Source organism: Dendroctonus ponderosae, unplaced genomic scaffold, assembly GCF_020466585.1.
Source record: "Dendroctonus ponderosae isolate FM_Combo_2020 unplaced genomic scaffold, Dpon_F_20191213v2 Dpon_F_20191213_4, whole genome shotgun sequence".
Lineage (NCBI taxonomy): Eukaryota > Metazoa > Arthropoda > Insecta > Coleoptera > Curculionidae > Dendroctonus > Dendroctonus ponderosae.
This window is the reverse complement of record NW_026018611.1, coordinates 4,059,699-4,082,280: the sequence shown is the minus strand read 5'-3', so window position 1 is coordinate 4,082,280 and position 22,582 is coordinate 4,059,699. Positions and strand designations below refer to the sequence as shown.

The following is a 22,582-nucleotide window of genomic DNA, read 5'->3' as shown; positions in this document are numbered from 1 at the left end:
GAATTCAAGAAGTTTTAGATTTGCGTGGTTTTTTTTGAGTTGCAAAATCCACTTGAACATGACGCTGCTTTTTTCGAAGTTTATCAAGAACCATTTGAGCCACAGAATTCGTTTTGGCATCGTTGGATAGAGAATTGAATGGGGGGGTCATGACCCCCATGACCGCCCCCCCCCTGGATCCGCCCTTGACTGGGTTCTCTATTTCGCGATTGTGTTGGTCGAAATTGGACAATTATTTCTTCAGAGACTAGATAAATGAAAGAGTGATGTTTGCTGTTAATTTAGTTCAAAATTTTCATTTTTTGCATAGAATTCCAATATGAAAGCAACAGAACATGTAAGTGAAGCCCATTCACTCACGTAGATTCCAGTTCAAAGCGCTCCATTTACACTGGAATTTCCGATGCGATTAGATGAATGATTAGAAATTAAAACAGTAGCAATAGGATTAACTAAAGAATTTGATAGATTAGCAATAAAACAACTGAGCCCTAATCTAATCCGAAAACGAAACCAAACAACGTCAAAGATCTTTTGTATAAAAACATACCCATCAAGGCACAAATTTACAGTTTGGTAGCCTTGTGAGTGCCAAGATGAAATTCGCCGCAGTTGCCTTCGTTTGCCTCCTCAGTGCCTTCGCCGCTGCCGAAGAAGTTGAGGTAAGGCTTTGCCCATTTGATTATACCTAGAAGATAGTTTATGGTTTGCTGTTTGATCAGGAATTGGGATATGATTGGGACAACATCAAAAGCCTGGATCTCTTCGTAGAACCCGTCGGTCCAGCTGAGTACGTTCCTCCCCAATCCGGACTGAGGATTATCGGTGGAAATGTTGCTGCCCGTGGTGCTTTCCCGTACCAAGCCGCTCTTATCATCAACAACTCCGGGTTCTGCGGTGGATCCATCATCAGCAACGAATGGGTTTTGACCGCAGCTCATTGCGTTGATACGTGAGTCTTCAGTTGAAAATTGCTATGGTTTTACTCTATTTGTGTTACGACTGTTTAGAGCCAGCTCCGTTCAGTTGATCCTTGGTGCTCACAATCCCAGAACCACTGTGAACGAGCCCACTCAAGTGAGGATCGTCGCCAGTGCTCGCATTGTTCACGCTCAATGGGACAGAGCAAACTTGCAATTCGACATCGCTCTTCTTAGGGGCGCCTCCATCCCAGTTGGGTCAGCCGGAATTTCGGCCGTTTCTTTGGCTCCTGCCACCTCTGGTACCTTTGCTGGATCCACCGCCGTTCTGTCCGGATGGGGTAAATATGATTATTCTATTAGCGTCCGATGCAGGTCGATCCAAAATTGGCGTCATTCTTAGTTGGGTTTGGAACTGAAACGGTTTTTGGCGTTTGCCAGCGCAACTTTCTTGCATCCTCAAACGTGTATCGCGTCAAAGCTGGACTTCCGCGCATCCATGTTTATATAAACTCTCGTGCCTTATTTTGTATTAATTGGATTTTATTTATCTCATTCTAGGTAGGACTAGTGACGCTAGCAACACCATCGCCTCTGAATTGAAAACCGTTCAATTGCCAATTTTGACCAACGCCGTTTGTGGAAACACCTACGGAACCATGATTACCAACCAGATCATTTGCACTTCTGGAGCCGGAAACCGTGGAGCCTGCAATGGTGACTCTGGTGGCCCATTGGTTGTAAGCGGTGTGGAAGTCGGTGTTGTCTCCTTCGGATCCAGACTTTGCGCTGCCGGAAACCCAACTGCCTACGCAAGAGTTTCCTTCTTCCGTAACTGGATCAGCACCAACTCTGGTGTGTAAACTGTGATTGCACATGAATTGATATTTGCTTTGTTGAAAATGCTCTACTGAATATATGCGCCTTTATATAAGTAGCTATGGTTTTCAATTAATCTCCAGTGCTGATTTATTGCGAAATATCTTCCATATAGAACAGTGATTCAGATTCAGAAAATCGGATTTCTTCACCAATAGAATGCTAAAATATTGCCTTATTTTCTTTCGCTCGAAGGTCTTTATTGACTGCAACATTTGGAAAAAGGCCGAATTTTGTGTCAGCAGTTCAATTTTTTCTATCTTCAAGATATGTGAACTTGAACAATATTCTCACTATCAATGCACCTTCCTACAGGTCTCGGCCTGCCAGCCAAAAATTCTGTTTGCAAACAGTGTGTAAACCGAAAGAAAGGTGTAAATGTGTACATCAACAACTATTGCTTACTAAGGAAAGGGATATTGGTCAAATTTAAGTAAAACTCTCCGTAGCAATAAAAAATCTTTTATTAAAAATGCTACCCAACACTTCCTCTAGCATAAATAAAGATCATTAATTAAACTTACTTACTCATTTATAAATGCCACTTATTCCGCTGCACGCATTTCCGTAAGTCCAATCTACCTTCCAATATACCGTCATCGCTCCTTCCAAGTGCACTTACCAATTAAGAGCAAGGCACTTCTTTGCAACTTAGTGCATAAACCGATCAATGTAATGCACAATTTCAAACAGCACTTCGACCATAATAAGAATGATTATGAACCATTCTAACCGAACGTGATGTTTGTCGCTGAGATGGTGCGAGAGTAGTTCTATGAGGGCTACGCAATGGTTGATTTTTTCGTTCATCACCTAAGAATGCAATTGCAATCAGTCATAAATATTTACTGGTAAATAAATCAATGGTACGTTTACCTTACTTCGCTTGTTAATGCAAAAATAAACACAGACTTGATTATATAAGGTTTCCAGTTGCTCGTTTTCCCAGTAAAAGTCTGGAGTATCCAACACATCTGAGCTTAAATTAAGGTAATGTCTCAGGGCGAAAAGCTCGCCATGTTTCCGCAGCACTTCCTCCCTGGTCATGTTGATTTTTTGGCCCCTGATCAATTAAATAAATCTTAGTTTACTTCTCGAATAATACAAGAAGCTAAATACCTTCTTAGATCGTCTGTAACGTCTTCAATTTCATCAATGTACTTATCTAGGGAAGCCTCCCATATACCCAGCTTTACTGAGAGGAACATTGCGTTTGAAAAGGTGTATTTAGTTAAGTTTGTAGTGTCGTTTTCCAAATCCGCGCTCAGCACAAAGTTGCCTTCTTTGTCCAAACCACTTGCCTTTCTACGAGCAAACATTGCAATTTCCATAGGGAGAGACTGTAGCACAACTTACGCCGCTTCTGTATGATACTTGTAGTTCATAATTTCGCTTTCAGCCTGCACAACTCGTTCCGCATAACTATCCTGTTGATAGGGCTTCAAAAAATTCAGCACATTGCTGCTCTCCATGTCGGTGATATTCCACAAAACCACCCCGCCGTCTCGAAAGAAGAATATTTCTCGGGGCTCATTCTCGACTTTATATTTTGCAAGCTACAATGCGTGGGATTGAATTCATTGAACACTCCAAACATTTACAACTTACACCATGCACCACATCATGGGCATTTGGAATAGTTTGCGGCTCATACAAGTCCTGCTTTTGTAAACCTTCCACTAAACTTTCCAGATTATACTCTTCAGATGTGGCAAATGCCACCACATTAAACACCCCAGGGCTGCTCAGTTCGGTTTTCTTCTTTCTCAGGGGCCGCTTTTTCACTTGGATAGATGTGATATTTTCGTGTGGGCTACTAGCCAGAAATCTGGATACATTTGCAATGGAATAAGTCTTCAATGGGGCCGGCGATTTGGATTTCAGGCGATTCACTGTTTGCTGGAATATTGACGGTTTGGTTGAAAAGGACTTTAACGTGGTAAATGCTGAACGAATTTGCAGAAGAGATTTGCCGGTAAAATACATGTTTTGGTTGAATTAAAGTTAAAACACTTTTAATCACATTCTTCGCTAGAGGTTATGATCACAGATCACAGAGGTTATGTGATCTTCTATGCACTATGATGCTGCGTCCTGAGCTTGGGTGTGTAATGAACGAGAACAGTAACAGATTCAAAGGGGGAAATATCGGCATTTTATCTGCACTCATTGTATTTTTAGTGAAGTTTAATATTATATAAATGTCAGTTAAATTAGCACACTATTAGTTGTTTTTGTTTATTCACACAGTTGCTGATTTTAAGCTCTTTGCGTGTGCATTTGGTACAGTTAATTTCATAGTCTAAGAAATTGGGTCACCACCATAACCTGCAATTATCAAATGAAACTGTCATTTTTGTATACATTCAGCATTCAACACTGTTATGGTGGTTTACATTGGGGTAGTTTCACGTTTGAGCGAAACATATGGTACCCAAATATAAATCTCTTTAACTCCGCATTTCCTCTAGTCTAGTTTCTTACTTATTGATGGCTGTGTTATCTTTTTGAGAGTATTTTTTCGTACTAATCCTATTTAATAACAATGTTTCAACTCTTTGTCCTCCTCACTTTTGTCGCTGCATTTCCTCCCTCATTTGCTGTTTCCAGTGATTTGGACGCAGTTGTGGTAGTAAGTTGCTTTTTTTTTAAGCTGCATAGCCTTATGTGAAGAAATCACGGATTTTATGATTTTATTAGGCAATTGCTTACAGTGCATGTTTATGCTTTGTTCATAATTATAGAACAGCTGCTTTTTTATTTTTTAGGTCTTTCGCCACGGCGACAGGACTCCAGTGAGTCCATATCCAAATGACCCCTACAAGAACCGGTCCTATTGGCCAGTCGACTGGGGAATGTTAACAAATGTAAGCGCTTTAGTTACTCTTGTTTATCCCTGATTAATTTATTCAAGGTGTTTCATGAGAAAGGGGGGCGTTATTTTAACCACGGATTCTAGGTCCGAAAATACCCCTAGTGTGCCATATAAGGGATAACCCAAAAATGCTTTCGTTACAGATTTAAAAAATTCGAAATGATAAATTTCTTTCTACTGCATGGAGATTATTGAACGGAATTTGTCCGAGATCTATACCTAAGAAAGACGCATGTTTTGCAATAAAATATTTTTATAATTTTTGCAATGCCGTGCGTATCTGCACGACATACTGAATTTGTCGAAGACCTCAACCGCTTGTCAAATTAAAAAAATGCAAGAAACAATTTTTATTTGGAATACAAGGAATTTGAAAAATAATTGCATTCACTAAAAATACATACAGTAGCCTGCCATTTTTCTTTAGCAAATTCGGAGATACAGTGCAGGTACGCTCCCCACTTATAAAAATTATCAAAATTATTTTGTTGCAAAACACGCGTCTTTCGTAGCTATTGATCTCTGGGAAATTTCGTTAAACGTCTCCATGCGTTTTGAGAAAATCTATTTTGCATTTTTTAAATTAAATTTCAACACCCTGTAAATCAGTAATAAAGGATTTTCCGTCTATCGTTTGTACACCACCTAGAATCCGTAGTTTAAATAATGCCCCTTCCTCATGAAACACGTTGTATAGTTTAAATGCTGATCACCCACATAAAGATACTAGTCCTAAATCAAATAGTCAATTAGGAGACACGGTTTATTATCTGTATTATCTATTTTTTTATTAAGCAGTGAACTTTGAACGTTTTTTATAATCAGGTCGCGATTGGTTAGCCTCTTGTAGCGTCTTGTACAAGTCAGCCACTTGTAGCGTTTACGCTAGAAAATCGCAAATCTTCAATTAAAGTAAATGGCGACTTTAAACTTGCAGGCCAGAAACAACAATGTATTAGAGTATTTGTATAAAAAAAAAATTGAATGCATCGACTGATTGTGAGAAACTAAAAACTTTCAAAATTTGATTTCTTATAGCGCTTCTAAAAAAATTTCATTTGATCCACAGAATAAAAACAACGCATGCAAGCACTTCCAATCAAATTTTGAAACTAATACACAGTGATTAATTTTTGGTGCCAAAAGGAGCTTCCAATCTTCATGAGTCAAAGTAAGCCAGTTCTAATATTTCCTAAAATTTTTCAACAGAAGCAAAGGGCGACTTAAAACTTCAAGCGACTCAAGGCTACACATTAAGGCACTTCTGATAAAGTTTTGAAGCTAATCGAAACAGTTGCTGATTTTTAAGTATCACTTCCTTTAAAAAAATTGCGCGAATGGAAAAACATAATAAAGGGGAGAATGAGATAATGGCACCTAGATCTACTGTACGACATAAAATTTCGTATTCAAACGCTTCAATGTTTTCAACTCCAATTGATGAGAATACTTCAATAAAACATATTCAATATTTAAAATCAACTAGCTCTCGGAGGCCTGATAATATAACAAACAAAATTATTAAACAAACACATCAACTTTTATTAACTCCACTCATTTATTTAATCAGTAAAATCGTTGAAGAAGGTTGCATTTTAAAGAATCAGTAGTTATCCCCGTCCACAAGTCTGGCAGCACTAATTTGTGTTTCTGGTTTTTCCATTTTCAGTCAATCGAATTCGAATCTGAACCTTTTTCTAGGTGGGCAAACTTCGGCATTACAACTTAGGCCAATACTTCCGACAACGATACGTCGACTTCCTTCCTCGGTTGTACTCGGAGAAAGACATCTACGTTCGATCTACAGACGTAGATCGAACTCTGATGTCTGCTCAAGCGAATCTGGCTGGTCTTTATCCGCCGGTTGGCACCGATGTCTGGAAAGATAACCTGGCATGGCAACCAATACCTATACATTCCATACCTGAAAACATGGATGCTGTGCTAGCGGCCAAGAAACCGTGTCCTTTGTACGATATATATTTGCAAGATTTATTTAAAAGCGAATATTTTTGGAAGGTGAACCGTTTAAATCATGATCTGTATGCCTATTTGAGTAGGTATTCGGGTAGGACTGTGAGTACTCTCAAAAGTCTGGAATACCTATATAACACTCTCTTCATTGAAGCTTCCAACAATTTCACATTGCCCAATTGGACCAATACAGTTTACCCGAAGAAAATGCAACCGTGGGCGGCTTTAAGCTTTGCCACGGCGACTTTTAATGAGAAGCTGGCCCGTTTGAAATCCGGTCCTTTTTTCAATGAATTAATCACTTATTTTAAAAATCGTACTGATACACCCAAAGGGGCCCAGTACTATTCTCCAAAGTTCTTGATGTATTCCGCCCATGACACCACCGTTGCAAACTTGCTTAATTCCATGGGAGCGTTTGAGTATCATTGTCCTCCATACACGGCAACCATAATCTTCGAACTACATAAACCTAGTCAGGGTTCGCCTTATTTGAATATTTTTTACAAAAACACCTCCGAAGCTCTTCCAGTTAAACTCGAAACATGCGATATCAACTGTGACTTCCAGTCCTTTCAGAAAATTATGGCCCCCATTACTATTAGTGTTGCTGAATGGAAGTCAGAGTGTAATAGTGTTATCGCTCAAAAAATTGCATATTTTGCAATGTTTGTGGTGTTGTTTTTCATGGTTATTAGCATCGTATTATTTGCCACGATAGCAATGAAAAATCGACGAAGACCAGTTCAGTTGTTGTACACTCAACTGCCTGGCGAATACAATTAATTTGAAATTGCGTCGCTGAAAATTGCACAATCCTATCCTGACAATTCAATGAAATTTCCCTAAATCCGTCTTCTTGTGTATGTGCATCTGATTTTCTTTAGTGACCCATATTCACATCGAGTTTCGTTCAGTCTGGACACTGGTTGCATTTCTTTAAAAAAAATCTTTATAATCTGTCCGACATAGATTTTAACAAAAAAACAATGTGAAGGAAAGCCAATAAATTTACTACCGAAAATGAGTCTCGTTTACTTTTACGTCCTTTTCGTGTTACATTTATGCAAAACATGTTTTTAACAATCACTTGTCAGTATATTGTGGTGCAAGGATGGTACATTAAATACACATATATTTTATGTACATACATATATTTTTTCATTTAGAAAAGGCAAATAACAAAACATTATTCGAAAAAGCCAAATGAAACAACGTTTAAACATGAAGAGCAGGAAGTTTTTGAACAAGGTCAAACAGCCCTGTTCCAATTTTGTTAGGTTTTCCAAGCATCAGACTGCTGGAAGGGTTTTGAAGATTGTCCGTCCGACCTAAAACGCCCAGATGTTGTTCATCACAAATTGAAAATTATTCGATTCTTTAAGACGCGCCCGATATGGATTGTGCGTCAACAAAAAAGACAAATATTTATTTTCATTCGTCCCCTTCATACAGTGCGTAAAATACGCGACCAGCTTAAACCTAATTACCTTTGATTGTCGCTGCTTTCAGAAATTGCGACGAAGATTCAAAAGACATTTGCTGTAGCGGAGACGCACTCGATTCCATTCCCTTGCGGCTCATTGGTTCGTAGGTTCCATTGGTGGTCATGTAGTCGGCTATTAGTGATAAATGTCGAGGATCTACTTGGATGCCATAGACATTGAACACATCTTTCACCTAAACAAAATAGCCCATTTAAAAACCCTAGAGTTATGCAGTCAATTCCAACTTTACCTCCTTAACAATGATCTTTGTTGCTGCTTCAATGCCGTACGTGTCTGCCATTTTATGCACATCGTTGCAGTGAAGCCTGAAATGATTATAGTTCAGATCTAGCTGAGGTAAAATTATTAAATAAACGCACCGGTTCAATTGAAGTAGATCATGATACTTGAACATCTCGGCCACATTAATGCCATCCGTTTTGAGAATATACTCTTGGTCTTTCATGTAGCTGAAGGCGCGTTTAATGTTGGGGGTTTCCCAAACCACACTCTTGCTTGCCACATCTCGCAGAATAGCCGTCAAGTCGAGCTTTTTGTAGCTCATGGGTAAGCTGAATGTGAGTTCACAAAAACAGCGCTTTCTGTCTTCTTTGTAGCCCTCAGCAAACGAGTAATTTTCAACTACAGAGTCGCCAGCTACTGCCGATTCTGTCGACGGGTTATTATCCGCGTCGTCACCTTCTTCATCTAAAAAGGTCGTTTCAGTTGTAGCGTTTCACTTATGGCATAGAAATTAGCAATGTTTCATACCACTTGCTGCGTATCTTCGCTCGTCTTCGTCCTCTGGTTCTTGATCCTCGTTCCTCTCGGCATGTTTAGACGCTAGCTTCGCATTTTCATCATCTTCCAACTATTTAAGAGATAGTTTTTAATTAAAAAACTGTTTTTTTAAATGCCAGAGAACTTGTGAAATAATCAAGTGCCTAATAATTACTTACCTCATCATCAGAACTGTCTTCTTCATTTCCAGCTGCATTTGTTTTCTTGCCTTTTGTTCTTGGTCCTTCATCATCGCTCTCATTATCTCCACCTAAGTTAACTTTTGGGTCATTTTCCATGGTAACCCTAATAGTGATAGATGAATTAATTTAAACTCATTCCATTTGCCATTGAGATAATAGATAAGCAAAACAATATACGTAAATTTGCTAAAGTACTTACAAATTCGATTTAATTTTCGACACTTTGCCAATGCTTACAAACAACGCCTTAAAAAACACTTTCTTTATATGCTTTAGTATGGATTTTGTTGAAGCCTTGTATTCTTCATCATAGCAGTTTGGCGGAAGGATGTGAAAAGCTAATGTGTACTGATGTTTCCTAACACAATACTTTGCATTTGAACTCTATTTAAATTTAATTCAGAAATTATACCTTATTGGGTGTATCACTAACTTAACCGTGACATCGACCCTCTCCAAAACATCGGCGAGCACGACTCTGGTGAGGATTTTTCTCAGGTCTTTAGCTCGCACTTCCAAGTTAAACACGGGTTGAAACGGAATTTCCATAGACGGAGTTTTTATGTTTTTTGAAGCCATCATTAAAATTTCTCTGAGACGCGGAATACCCAAAGTTACATTCATTTCACCTCTGCCGGCAAAGTGGAAGGTGTTCAGTGTCATTTGGGTTGATGGTTCTCCAATCGACTGTAACGTTTATTACAAATTTAGGCTTTTGTAGTGAATATTGCTGAAATGTTATTACCTGAGCAGCAAGTAATCCAACAGGTTCGCCAGGGGCGCACAAGCTCTGCATCACTTTCAGTTTAAACATTTTCTGAAACCGTTTTGTATTTTTACTGTTCTTCGCTTCTGTAAAACTAGTCATTAAAGAATCCAATCGTTCATTCAATACTCCATAGTGATGGTCGGGTTGGAATACCTACAAGTAAGCATGAAACTATATAGATTTTTTCCTACTGCAGAATTTTCAAATAACAACTAACTTACAGTGTTTACAGGATCTGGACAAATTAATGCTGTTTTGAGCGAATCTTTTAAATCATCAGAGGCTTCTCTCCACATTTTTACCACTTTCTTGTACTTCAAAATTTTCCCAAATTGCTTGGAACATTCGGAAGCGAAATGGTTAAAAGCGGACATTCGCCGTTTTTCTAATGGTGATCCATTATTAATTGTCCAGTAATTAAGCTTTACTTTGTGCTCTTCCACCAACTGAAAAGTTGAAGGTAAACTTGAAATGTTCACGATTTTAATTATCCAGGAACTCACCTGCTGATTCTCATCGCTGGTCAACTGCTTCAAAATGTCCTTTTGTACAATACATTTCTCGTTATCGCTTAAAAATTGCAGGCGTTTTTCATTGAAAAATTGAGCTTTGCTTATATCAAGTCCATCTTCGCCGTAGAGAAACTGCACTACTTTCTGATCACTATTCCTTACCTAGTAATGATTCGCATTAATATAAACCCTAATCAAGGAAATGCCTCTTGTGATACTCACAGTCAAATCATATCCAACATGAAGACCTTCCAAGTGCTTAATAAGGCATCTGAAAAAACAGAAACATTACCCAACTTTGAGAAGATTTCAATTAGTTTAAAATTTCTTAGTATTACTCGAAAATTGTCTGTTTATACTGACCGTTGCAAGTAACCACTTCGACTGGTTTTTACAGCAGTATCGATAAGCCCTTCCCTGCCTGCCATGCAGTGAAAGAAAAATTCCTGCGGCTGAATACCGGTCATAAAACGGCCATCGATAAATCCGCCAGCCCGTGGAGAAAATTCGAAGACTGGAAAGCTTGGTAGGCTCTTTCCAGAAATCATAACCGGTGGACGCTTTCCTTCCAGCTCAATTTGCCCCAAAAGACAGGAAATCTGCATGGTGTTAACCGTGGAACCCTTCGCACCTGACTGAACCATTAACTGTAGATTATTTTCAGGAAACTTGCACTGTAAACCAGCCGGAAGGCAACATTTGTTTATCGCGTTTGTATATGAGTCCAGACTGCTTTTATATGCCCGATCGATTATCTAAAAACAACCATACATAGAGAAAATAGATATTTTTTAGAGGTGGCATTTTCCCTACTTGTCTAAATTTGGGATCTAGTGCGCACTGTTCTTCAATTCTTAAAGTCATTTCTTCCAAGCTGGCATCTGCTGAGATGCCCAGCGCTTTTGAAACTACATCTTTCCCAATTCGTCTGGATTCTTCAATTATTTTTTTTCTCTTTCGATCTGCCTTTCTTACCGTTAATATATCATGAACACCCAAAGTAAAACCCTCCAGTTGAAGAAAGCTGAAAGAGCCCAGTTATATCAGATCTTATTAATAAAAAGAAATCAAATCCGCAATACATTACCTAGTAAATAACTTGGCTAAAGAACTGAGCAGCCTTATAGCATAAGTTCCGCAGTATAATTCGTAAATGCAATGGATCAACCCGTAAGCGGTTGCGCCATAGTGAGTCTTATCTAGAATTCCACACAATAGTTCTCCTTTGCGAATAATCACTTCTGCCTCACTCATTTCGTTCGGTTTCCTAAAGGAAAAAATGCATACTTAAACAGACCGGGTATTTTCCCATAACTTCCTAGAATACAGAATTAGCTTACTCAAATGGGCTTCCACCGGCTTTCCATTTCCTGGGAGGATATTTTTGCCAAGCGTTTGCGGAAATTTTTGTTCCCGCTTTCAAATTAATGGGCACTTTGCCTTTTGGTAGAATATTTATGATCACCGTGGACAAAATTTGTTTTCCCGACCATAGTTGCAAAGGTTTTATTATAGCTGGCGGTAGGAGATCAATTCTCTCGGTTTTATGGGAAAGGGCCTGGAAAACTAGCTGATGATAATCAGATCTAAAGAAAAAAAATTAGTGCTGTTAAAACAGATGCAGAAAGGCTTTCAGCAACTGACTGCTGGAATTGAATTCAACAAATATTTCAAAGTGTTGATGAAAATACTCTACCTGTTGAAGAATCTGCCCCGTAATGAGAGTTTGACCCCAGCAATCATGTGATCTTGAATTAGGCCACTTAGCGGTGTTCCGTCCTTAGGTACAAGATACTGTTGAGCCACCTGAAGCGCATAAAACATGGATAAATAAACTGAACTTGACCTAGATTAGGGAGTTTACCTCAACAAGGTTGTATCCTTCGCTACGAGCGACTTCGTCTTGTGGAAAGTGGGCATTCATTTCGTCGCCGTCAAAATCAGCATTATACGCCTTGAACAAACAAACAAACAACATTTAATATAATTACAAACTATCAAAGTACTTTCCATTGTTACCTTGCAATTTGCATAATGCAGCCTCAAAGTTTTCTCCCCTTTTAAAATCCGGGCTCGGTGAGCCATGATTGAGGGTTTGTGCAACGTAGGCTGCCTGTTTAGTAACAAAACATCGCCGTTTTGTAAATGCCGATGGACTATTTTGATGCCTTGAAAACCAGGCCTACTTGAATGGTGAGGTGTAAGAAGCATCTAAATTTCAAAGAAAAAAATTACCGGTTTATTTAGGCGAGTAATAATTTAAATTTCTACCTTCAACAAGCCGTCTTGTTGAACTTTGTTCAGCGGATTGATCTTGGTAATGCTTCCATCCTCCATTTCAACCAAAACGGCGCCTGGGTGCACATCAGGACCGTTCTTCACTAGCTGTAAATAATATTGAATTATTATTCCCAGGCTATGCGACATGTGACCGCAAAGTATACATACTTGTCGCAAATGTTCAACATTCCATGGCGTAACAGGTACAGGACAAGTTAATTTTTTCGCAAATACTTCGGGAACACCGACTTCACTGACATCCAAATTGGGATCTGGTGTGATAACTGATCTTGCTGCGAAGTTAACACGTTTCCCCATCATGTGCTGTCTAATGATCCCTTGTTTTTTTTCGATGATCTAAAAATACTCCTCAATATCAATTTTCCTGCGCTTCTTTCGCCATCAGAGTCCAGACCTGTTTTAGACCCATTCCTCCTTTATTGTTCCTTGATTCCTTCGACAACAGGTCATTAACATTCCCTTGCAAATCTTCCCAACAGTTGTTCAGTTTTTCAACTGGCGTGCTGCCTCGGGCAGCCAAATAAAACTCCATGGATTCTTTGGAGTCCAAAACGCCCAAATTTCCTGCAATTTCAAACCGACAATTAAAACAGAAGCGATTTTCAGGGCTTGAAATAACCATGCCTTTTTTCTGGACGACTCGAATCAAATGATTCATTACTAGGGCATTGGTTACCAGGTCCTTGTACATATTGGTTTGTGTGTTTTCAATCACTTTGCCATTTAGATAGTTGAGCGGTCGGACATTGGGTGGCGGAACAAGAACAACCTAGATAAATTATATTAGTCAATTAATCTGAGGTTTTAATTTCCCTAAGACGATTTACCTTGTAGAAAAAGACATCGGTGGGATGAGGAAGCTTAACATCGTTTAAAATAGGGACCATGTATTTGATCAAATCTTCTTCGGCGTCCCATATGTCCCTTAGGAAACATTGCGACTGCGATGGATTAATATATTTGGATTCCATTTCCTTGATTTTCAATCTGGATCCATCGGCTTGGCTGGAACAGTTTTTACGTAAAATATTTCCGTAGTACTTTAAAAGCTCAGGTTTTACCTGTCATTTTTCCTGCAAATCATTAGAATTCTTTTGGCCAGTACTTGAATTTTATTCAAAGGGGTCTTGCAATGCATACAAAACGTGCCGGCCTTTGCTTCATCTAGAATTATTTTAACAATTTCCATCTGAATCAGGTCCCAGTCACTGTGCTCTGTTTGTTTTAGGTTCTCAATTTTTGCGCGGCTTTCTTTAGATAATTGCATTTGATGGCAGCTCAAGCACGATAGCTTCAAAATAGTGCCGACCACCTAAAAGGAAAATAAAAAAGTCAATACAATGTATTCGATGATTAGGCACCTTGTCATACCTTATGGAAAAGGGGGTTCACACAGGGCACCGGTAAATCGATATAGGCAAAATGCCCGGGACATAAGGTGCTGTTTTTGCTGCAAGTGCCACACGGCTGGTTTCTGTCTGTTGAGGGTCCCAATCTTTAAACAATACAAGTGTTGGTTAAAGAACACAATAAACCAGCTCAGTGCTTACCTGTTGTCGTACAGCCCCCCTACTACAGGGTGGCCCAAGGAATCCAAAGTTAGAGGAGTCACAATTTGAAAAACGCTTATTTTCTTCACGTCCTCTTCAGTGAGTACAGAGAATTTAACGCTTGCGGCCTCAATGTGCCGGGGCGGAGCACACGTAGACATATTTGCCTAAATGTAGCCCTGAGCCCTGAAAACGTGCTTCTTGAGTATGCACCTAGGGTTAGGTTTCAACAGCAACAACTGTAAATTTTAGTGCTACTTGTGCGGTGCTCATGTATTTTAAACCTGGCGAATTTTCGCGTTTTTTTCAACTTTCCCTTAAAGAATAGTTAAAATAAAGCACATTCAACGTTAATTTCAGTTAAGAGCGCCGATAACAAATAAACATAACCTCTATGAGAAGTCCGAATTACGATGTTGCCGTATATTTCTGCTTTGGGTTCCAAAAACCTCCGTCAGAGTCCAAAAACCGAACAATCAAAAAATTTAAAATAAAATATAATTTTAATTCAGTAAATACAAAACATGTTACTTAAGTTTCATAAAGCAATAACATTTATCGGTTTATTATTATATATTTTTAAAGGTCGTTGATCCTCGGGCCTTTTCGTCGAATCAGTCGATTTTTAATGGTGGAAGGTAAGTGGTAATGAGTGAATAATCACAAGATACAAGGGTAGTCCGATTAGTCTAACTGAAACAAGTTAGTACTTTCCCGTATAACCGAAAAAATAGAAAGTTTCCGCTGGAATTTTAAGATAAAATAATTATTTTCATTTTTTCTGGGTCCTCATCGGTTCATGAAATATCGAGGTTTCAATTTGCCAAGTCGTATTTGTAGCTTAAATATCGCAAGTCGAAAATTCCTAGAAATAATTAGGTACAGTCACATTGATAGTGCAGAATTTCATTTATAAGGCAAAGGAAAAGTAAGACACGTTTAGTAGAAAAATCTAATTAATCTTTATATTAGCAAGTAGTTTTCTACATTACTTAAATAATCTTTCTTCATTTAAATATCAGTATCACAATCCAAATTTTAACGTAAATTCATTTTACCTTATCCAAAGATTAACTATCACAGAAGCCAATCAACAAAAATATACTTACTTACAGTCCTGATAAAATGAACTGCTGCTGGGTAAAGTTGCTGTGTCGTTTAAATAGCGATATTTTTCTATATTCGCAACGGTTATACTTGTGTAGATACATACAATAACGATAGTTTGTGCTACTTAAAAATACTTATCTTTTTAATAAGATTTAGGGCTCAATAGAATAAGTTTAACTTTTATGTACACATTGCATCAGTTTCATACAGGATTTAAAGGAAATGATGCTCAAAATCGCACTCGATTGAGCAGTTTTCGGGCCTGACAAGCAGTGGCGATTGGAGTGTTTTTCTGGTGTCTCGTTCACATTTGCGTTGGACATCTCCAAGACTTATAAGCCCGGAGAAAACTTCTCAACCGATATTTCGAATGTAAATTAATATTGTGCATTGCTGATCTAAACCAACATACTTTTATAATTTTGAGTTACTATTTGCAATGAAAGTTACTCTGGCAAAATTCAGGGCGCAATTCCTTCAAAAGTTAATTGATGTTGTTTATACCGTTCAGGCATTTATTCACAAATTGGAACACTCCAGTTACGTAACTCTCGCGGTTTTCCGGCAAATGTTTCACGTGTAAACTATTTTCGTAGCAAATTGTTGTTACGTCCACGCCTAATTTTTTTCGATAGGCTGCAAAACATTCCACATCCTAAAATAACAAATAATGCCATTATTTAGGGGTTTTTAAAGGATTTTTTTTTCAACAAAAGAATATTTTCTGATATAAAGCGTAGAGAAACTAGTAAAGTTAAAATTTTATATTAAAAATATTATTTATAATATTTAAAAAAATTAACTAAGGCCTGTTAACTTTTTGCCTGAACCCGCATACTTATTCTGAAAACGGCAGATTATTCAACAATCATTATAAAGAAGCATGAAACATTTTTCTATATCTCTGTCAAATAAGAAAATATAAACCTTAACTTGAAATTGACAATTTTGGCCTGTACGTATCTATTGAGAGATGAAAAACGTTGAAATTTTGATTTTTTTATTCAACATTATGAAAATGTTTTCAAAATAACTTTGTTAACCAACACTTACTGTATGTGGTATTAGATCATCATTTTTGGAGTAGATGAACAATTGAGGACATCGGTTCCGCTCCTTTTTCAGATTCTCGAACGGATTGTTTGCGTGTTCATTATCTCTGGAGAAAATCTGGTTGGTGATAACCTACCGAAACCGTCATATGAACAGTGATAAATTCGCCCCGATAACACACATACCTACCTCATAAAGCCAAACTGCCGATAAAAACATTGTCATGAAAAACGACAGGGAAAAGTTGTACAAAAAATTGCCTTCCACTATGGCTGTTAGAGCTCGAAACAGGCTTGTCACTCTTCTCCTGCCTGGGGCGGAGTCAAAAACCACCCCTTGAAGCTATAAAAAATTGATCAAACTCTCCTCAATCGATTGTGATTACGGATTTACTGACCTCTAAGGATTTGTCATGTTTTTCGATGGCATATGAGAAATTCTGGTACAGGAACGCTCCACCATTTGAAAAGCAATGCACTATAATTGGGTGATTTTCGAAGTTCAGCTCGAAAAGCAGTTTTACTAGCTTCTGCCCGATTGAGACCATTTGGTGTCTCTTCATGAAGAGCCATTTCACTGGCGCAGTGTAGCGGAGAGTTATCAACCTTAAAACCCAATAAGCTACGTTGGCACTCATAGAAAACTCACGAAATCTTATCTAGTTTTATGCCTGATGTACAACAAGAGGTTTTATCAACACTTAATAAGGTATTATCCTAATCTTAAAAATTGCTCAGGCTCAGGCAATATCGATTAAATCCAATGAAATGTATTGATATTCTCGGTAAAATACAGAAAAATTATATTGGTATCACATAAGTGCGTCGAAATATCACATATGTGCTAATCGTTTTTTGGTGGTTTCATAAACTTTTGGGAGACGGATAGGTATTCCACATTTTCGTTTGAATTTACTGGGAGTTGACTGTTTCAACATTAATTTTCTATTGGATTTGGAACAATTTATTTTTGCTCTTCTTTGGTGTGTTCTTCTGTTTTTTTTTCACCTATAATTTTAGCTCTGCCACTTGAATAACACTATTTTTAAATAATCCTATATACAGGGTGAGCATATGTTTTATACTTTTAACGGCAAATTCCCAGACTTTAAGAAGGACAAAAGTTAGGTCCGCAAACGCCGCCAAACTTTTGTCCTTGAACATGCTATAACAGCTATAACTATGCAACCAAATTTTGAGTCACCCTGTATAATTTAAAAACTTTTCAATGCGTCTATCACTTGACTGCCCATTTCATTCAAAGTTTGGATGCTTGGAAAACCATCATAAAGTAGCAAAAATAATATTTACTATTTTCATAGGACGCCGGTCGAAAATTCGACAAATATCTCAGCTCCAAGTATGCAAATAACAATGTTTCAAACTGAAGTTTAAAAAAAAGTTTCTCCAGAAGTTTTGCACGTTTATTGGGAAAACTCACCCTTTTTCTTCGTAAATTTGTGAGTACTTTGCCAGGTACTTATCCTTGCATCCAGCCCATCCGAAGAGCAGGATAATGGGCACTTTCTTCTCGTTAACCACGAACACATAGTCGGATTCCGCACTGTTCTGGTTATAGTTGAAGTTTGGATTCGGGAATGTGAGGTAATAATCCAGACTATCGACTGCAGCAGCCATTTTTGAGCGAAACTGTTTTGCGCCTGCCATAAACTGAATTCTGGACGATCGATTTCGGTTTGCCATGACGTTGCCTAAACCGTGATTACTGTTTAAAGTTACTATTTTAGCATTTGGAAATTTTTATAGGAAAACGTTTCTAATGTTAATTTATTCATGGTCTGGCAGATATTGCGTAGTGTTAAAGTATTAAAGAAGCCGTAAGAAACATCTCATCTTCTTATTTATAATAACATTTATAAACAATTTATAATGATAAAAACATTAAATATCTGTAGAAACCAAAACGTAATCCATTTACGATTCAATCCCAATATTGCGCAATTTTTCACTCAATGTTCAGGATAATAGAACATTCTGGATTCACATTTTATCTACGCGCATAGATAGACGAGACACGCGGTTCGACATTACTCATTGTTCTTAAAATATAAACAATTACGCTAGATTCATAAGTATTAGATATTGATGAGCGAGACTGATCTTCATCTTTGCAAAAAAGCAAAACCAGGACTGGCTTTTGGTTAGTAAGACCAAAAACAAGACTATGTATGCAAAACAAGTCTTGGTATATACCATATGGGTCTTGCTTTCCTCATCACTAGTCATGAGTTTAAATAATTAAAGTTATTAGAAAGATTATTATGTAGATATCCGAAAGAAAGAAAAAACACCACAAGACTACAGAAAAATCAAAATATTTAAAAAATTGTTGGTTGAAGAATTTTCCGTGTTTCTGAGCCGTGGATCCATTGGAATTGCTTTGCTCTTGCGATGAGAAATCGAAGGCAAATTCTATCTTTACCTGACCAGTCACTATGGAAGCCCCATATGTAATAACGAAGTATTTTCGATCCAATCTAAAGATTTGACACATTTTTTCACAGTGTTTAGAAATTATTTAATATTGTAGTAGAAAAATCTGGATTAAAATCTGATCGTTGAGTCACTACAAAACATTCGACTTCTTCAAACATTCTTCAACTTCGTTTTAATGTCTCTGTAATAGGATTAGCGACATTATTTTTCTGATAAAATTAGAAGGTTGTTTGGTCCTTTATGAAGTAGATATTTCAAAAGATACGGCTGCCGGTAAATACCGGTACATTTGCTAAATGTTTCGACTTGATAATAATATATTCTCCTCTGTTTTAGTAATTTTTCTCTACATTCAATTTAATGCAAATTGCGATTTTATTTTTACCGCCTCCAATACATGTGGCCTGTTTAGAGCACTTTCATGATCTGGACTTTTTGTATGAAAAATATAGCTGCAGAAGCATTACATTCACGCAATAAACTGGAAATAAATATATACGTCTATTTGCCAAATTTTATATATGCAAGAAAGCAAGAACAAGACCAAGACTCTCGTGAGGCTCTTGCAAAAGTGTTTATTTTTAATGCGTATTATTTTTCGATGCGTCGATTACATTTCTATCTTAACTAATGCTTAAGTATATCATATTTTTTCATTAAAATTCAAATTCAGGGAAGATGTTTTATCGGAAATCGCTTGTTTTGCTTTGAAGACAGTGGCTATTAACGATCCCGTTCAAACAATGAAAAACAAAATAATTGACATTAAAATGAATCCATTCATAAATCCATACATGTATGGTTGAAACAAGCATCGAATAGCAATTATAGGATTGTTGACGAATAACCGTTTATTTCATGAAACAGACAAACATCAAAACTTACCAACTTTTATGAGTCGAAAATAAATATATTGGAATAGGGTAAATCCCGTCTTTTTTAGTTAATGAGACTATAAAAAGGACACCGTCAATAATTTTGAATTATAGTATAACGAAAAATTGAAAGGTTTGAAAAATACATAAGTATAAATATTTTTCAAACCTTTCAATTTTTCGTTAACCATTTACAAGAAATTAATTTTATCATATGTTTCGCCTATGTATGCCAGATAAACCAAATCAAAATGGTCCTGAGGATTCGAATCGTTGCGAGTCATATAGTCTTTGGGCGCCACTAAAAATCTGTTACAAGTAACCTAATTCTGAAAAAACAAAGCAAACATTCCATTCCATAATACTTTATTATTTAAAAAAATATATATTCTGACCTGTGAGCAGTTACATAACTGATATCAGGGTTTACAGTTAACAAATATATTTCCTTACAAACTAGACTGAGCTAATCAGGGCATAAAAGGTAACGTCTCTCATTTTTTTCTTTAAAGAGATGTTCGTTTACATTTTGGGATAACTGATTTAACTTGCTTACACTAATTATACTATCCGGAGTCTTACTATACAAGTTTGTGTATTTCTGAACATAGGATTTCCTTAGTACTAATCCCAATCTAAGGGCTTCCATAGTCCTAATATCAAATTTGTTAGTGTTCAACTAAATTTATTATATCCAATATTATTATAAACTTGTGTTACTTCTACAAATGATTTCAAGTTTCTTAAAATTAACATTCTTGTGCATATTCAATATTATTATTATAGCAATAAAGTTTTTTTGCTATCGAAAATCCCTTTCATTATAATTATAGTAGTTGGAATATCCAATAATAACATTTAGTTATGTACAACATTTTACATTCGTTTGTATTTCTAAGCAGTTATCACTTATATAAGTCTATAACATAATAGTATTTTACACTCGATAACGGTTAAAAATCTACTACAACAAATGTTTCATAATGGTGCAATTCGTAGGAAACATATTTGATTAATAACGCAATTGCAATTATTACAATAAACATTTCTAGAACTAATGTTACATTGTTCTGTAACTCTATAATAACTGAAATTCACCTTCACATGGGACATCTTATTGAATTATTGTTCACTTTGGACGGCAAACATACCTTTTCAGTCCAGTTGATCCACTAGTATTCTTCCATTACTGACCCATCAGCACCCATGTTCCAGTTGTCTTGAACATCGATCATAAATGGACAGCAGGATTGCGGGTTTCCATCGAAACTCACCATTAGGCTCTTTATCTTTGAGTTAATTTTCACCAGTATCAATGCTAAGAGAATTCTTCTTGCGCTTTTTCTTTCTTCTTGTTAATATATGGGAGTTGCGACTTCTCAGATCTTCCAGGACTCCAGAATTTGGAAAACAATTAAACTCATTCCAATATGTACTCTCACCGTCCAGCTGCATCTTGGTAATGTGATATCGATTGGCTCCGCACTTTCACAACTTAACTAATTCGCCAACATTGTGGAACTGTTTCATTTTGCTTGATTTTATCGGGTTTTATAGCAATATTCCGGTAAAATTGCGTAATGTGGTGATTAATAATGCTCTGTGATTACTGTAATTTGTGTAAGATAATATTGATAAGACATTTCGTGATTTTTCCTAGTAATAGTAATCCGGATAATGGAAAAATGCATACTAAAACGAACGGAAAGGACAAAATGATACGTACAAACAACAGAACAAATTGCACTAAGACTAATAACACGAATAAGGCACCCCCAAAACCCACTGCACAACCCTTCCAACCAACTACTATACGAACGCACAAACATGACAAAAATTTCGGAAAGACTAATACACTTACAGATCAAATGGACAAACAACCCCCACAACTGGACCATACTGAATCCCCTTTGCCTCACAAGACCGACAAAACACTCCTGTTTTCGTACCCCAACAGATACTTTACTAGAACACCTACAAACGCAACTGAACTAAGGACTAAGATCTGTTTGTTTTGTAAGCCAAGAATTTTTATTTTTTTACTTTTTTTATAGCTGAATTATATATACGAGTGTTAGGAATAGGAATTAATTTTAGAATAAGCTAGGCTAAGACACATATGTACTAAACAAGGGCCGAAAGACCGATTGGGTCGATAGCCTTTTTCTGTATGAAATAAAGATTATTTATATATATATATCGAATCCTGTTTCGGATAGAAAGCAACAGTAAATTGAAAATTAAATATTTGCCATAAAGTTTGAACTAAAGTTTCAATATCAATTGAATGAAATACAGTCAAATCCTGTTTCTCAGTTAGAACAATATTCCCACAACGAAAATGCGAAACGAAAACCTTCCAATCATCCGAGCCAGACAAAAAAAATAAAATTTGCAAATGGGTGGTTCAATGCGTGTGATCGCATCGTTGTTAATATTCTTCSAGAATTGTGCCATCAGCATTGARGAACCACTCGTCAGGAACATCAATCATAAAATCACAAGATTTCATCGAATTATTGGTAAAAGCTGCCATTGGGTTTAATTTCCTACGCGGTTTGTAGTATCCGGATTTCTAAATGAATCAAGCGTACAAAAATCAAACTTTATTTCAAATGTCTGTTGGTCTTTATCGAGTATCCTATTATGTATTGAAGATGTCGGACGATTTTCAATAGAATTGTGAATATGATTTTCCTTTCGTCTCGTTAATGTATGTTTGATCCGTAAAACTGAATCCTCTAATATGCTTGAATTTGGCAAAATTGCAGCCCGCACGATGGACGAACTGCGAAACGAGTTGATTAGTGGTTTGGAGCCCGCGAGTTCGATGCCTGA

At 37.0% G+C, this 22,582-nt stretch overlaps 5 protein-coding genes across 5 annotated transcripts; 2 read left to right on the top strand and 3 right to left on the bottom strand.

Moving 5' to 3' along the window:
* Positions 1 to 511: 511 nt before the first annotated feature.
* On the top strand, positions 512 to 1,857 carry LOC109544092 (brachyurin). The gene is made up of 4 exons (XM_019914132.2): positions 512 to 662; positions 723 to 952; positions 1,011 to 1,261; positions 1,482 to 1,857. The coding sequence occupies exons 1-4, from the start codon at positions 597 to 599 to the stop codon at positions 1,781 to 1,783; spliced, it is 849 nt and encodes a 282-aa protein (XP_019769691.1). The 5' UTR covers positions 512 to 596; the 3' UTR covers positions 1,784 to 1,857.
* Positions 1,858 to 2,250: 393 nt separating this feature from the next.
* Positions 2,251 to 3,890, bottom strand: LOC109544091 (required for meiotic nuclear division protein 1 homolog). The gene is made up of 5 exons (XM_019914131.2): positions 3,408 to 3,890; positions 3,156 to 3,355; positions 2,919 to 3,104; positions 2,676 to 2,862; positions 2,251 to 2,612 (listed from the first exon to the last, which is right to left on the bottom strand). The coding sequence occupies exons 1-5, from the start codon at positions 3,783 to 3,785 to the stop codon at positions 2,451 to 2,453; spliced, it is 1,113 nt and encodes a 370-aa protein (XP_019769690.1). The 5' UTR covers positions 3,786 to 3,890; the 3' UTR covers positions 2,251 to 2,450.
* A 233-nt stretch (positions 3,891 to 4,123) lies between these two features.
* LOC109544057 (prostatic acid phosphatase) lies at positions 4,124 to 7,672 on the top strand. Its single transcript, XM_019914074.2, has 3 exons — positions 4,124 to 4,431; positions 4,568 to 4,666; positions 6,376 to 7,672. The coding sequence occupies exons 1-3, from the start codon at positions 4,345 to 4,347 to the stop codon at positions 7,432 to 7,434; spliced, it is 1,245 nt and encodes a 414-aa protein (XP_019769633.1). The 5' UTR covers positions 4,124 to 4,344; the 3' UTR covers positions 7,435 to 7,672.
* A 113-nt stretch (positions 7,673 to 7,785) lies between these two features.
* LOC109544056 (DNA-directed RNA polymerase I subunit RPA1) lies at positions 7,786 to 14,650 on the bottom strand (the record flags this gene model as incomplete). Its single annotated transcript, XM_019914073.2, is given in 27 exon segments — positions 7,786 to 7,979; positions 8,139 to 8,328; positions 8,386 to 8,461; positions 8,516 to 8,843; positions 8,907 to 9,006; positions 9,095 to 9,221; positions 9,318 to 9,476; positions 9,531 to 9,805; positions 9,864 to 10,040; positions 10,109 to 10,333; positions 10,391 to 10,561; positions 10,622 to 10,670; positions 10,763 to 11,154; positions 11,213 to 11,423; positions 11,487 to 11,666; positions 11,740 to 11,985; positions 12,096 to 12,205; positions 12,264 to 12,353; positions 12,419 to 12,610; positions 12,671 to 12,784; positions 12,848 to 13,036; positions 13,095 to 13,264; positions 13,325 to 13,469; positions 13,528 to 13,705; positions 13,762 to 14,012; positions 14,072 to 14,195; positions 14,251 to 14,650. Coding segments are annotated over 27 exon segments (4,743 nt in total). The 3' UTR covers positions 7,786 to 7,866.
* Positions 14,651 to 15,193: 543 nt separating this feature from the next.
* On the bottom strand, positions 15,194 to 18,175 carry LOC109544103 (transmembrane protein 53). The gene is made up of 5 exons (XM_019914143.2): positions 17,854 to 18,175; positions 16,811 to 17,018; positions 16,603 to 16,755; positions 16,414 to 16,545; positions 15,194 to 16,015 (listed from the first exon to the last, which is right to left on the bottom strand). The coding sequence occupies exons 1-5, from the start codon at positions 18,114 to 18,116 to the stop codon at positions 15,845 to 15,847; spliced, it is 927 nt and encodes a 308-aa protein (XP_019769702.1). The 5' UTR covers positions 18,117 to 18,175; the 3' UTR covers positions 15,194 to 15,844.
* Between the last annotated feature and the right edge of the window lie 4,407 nt (positions 18,176 to 22,582).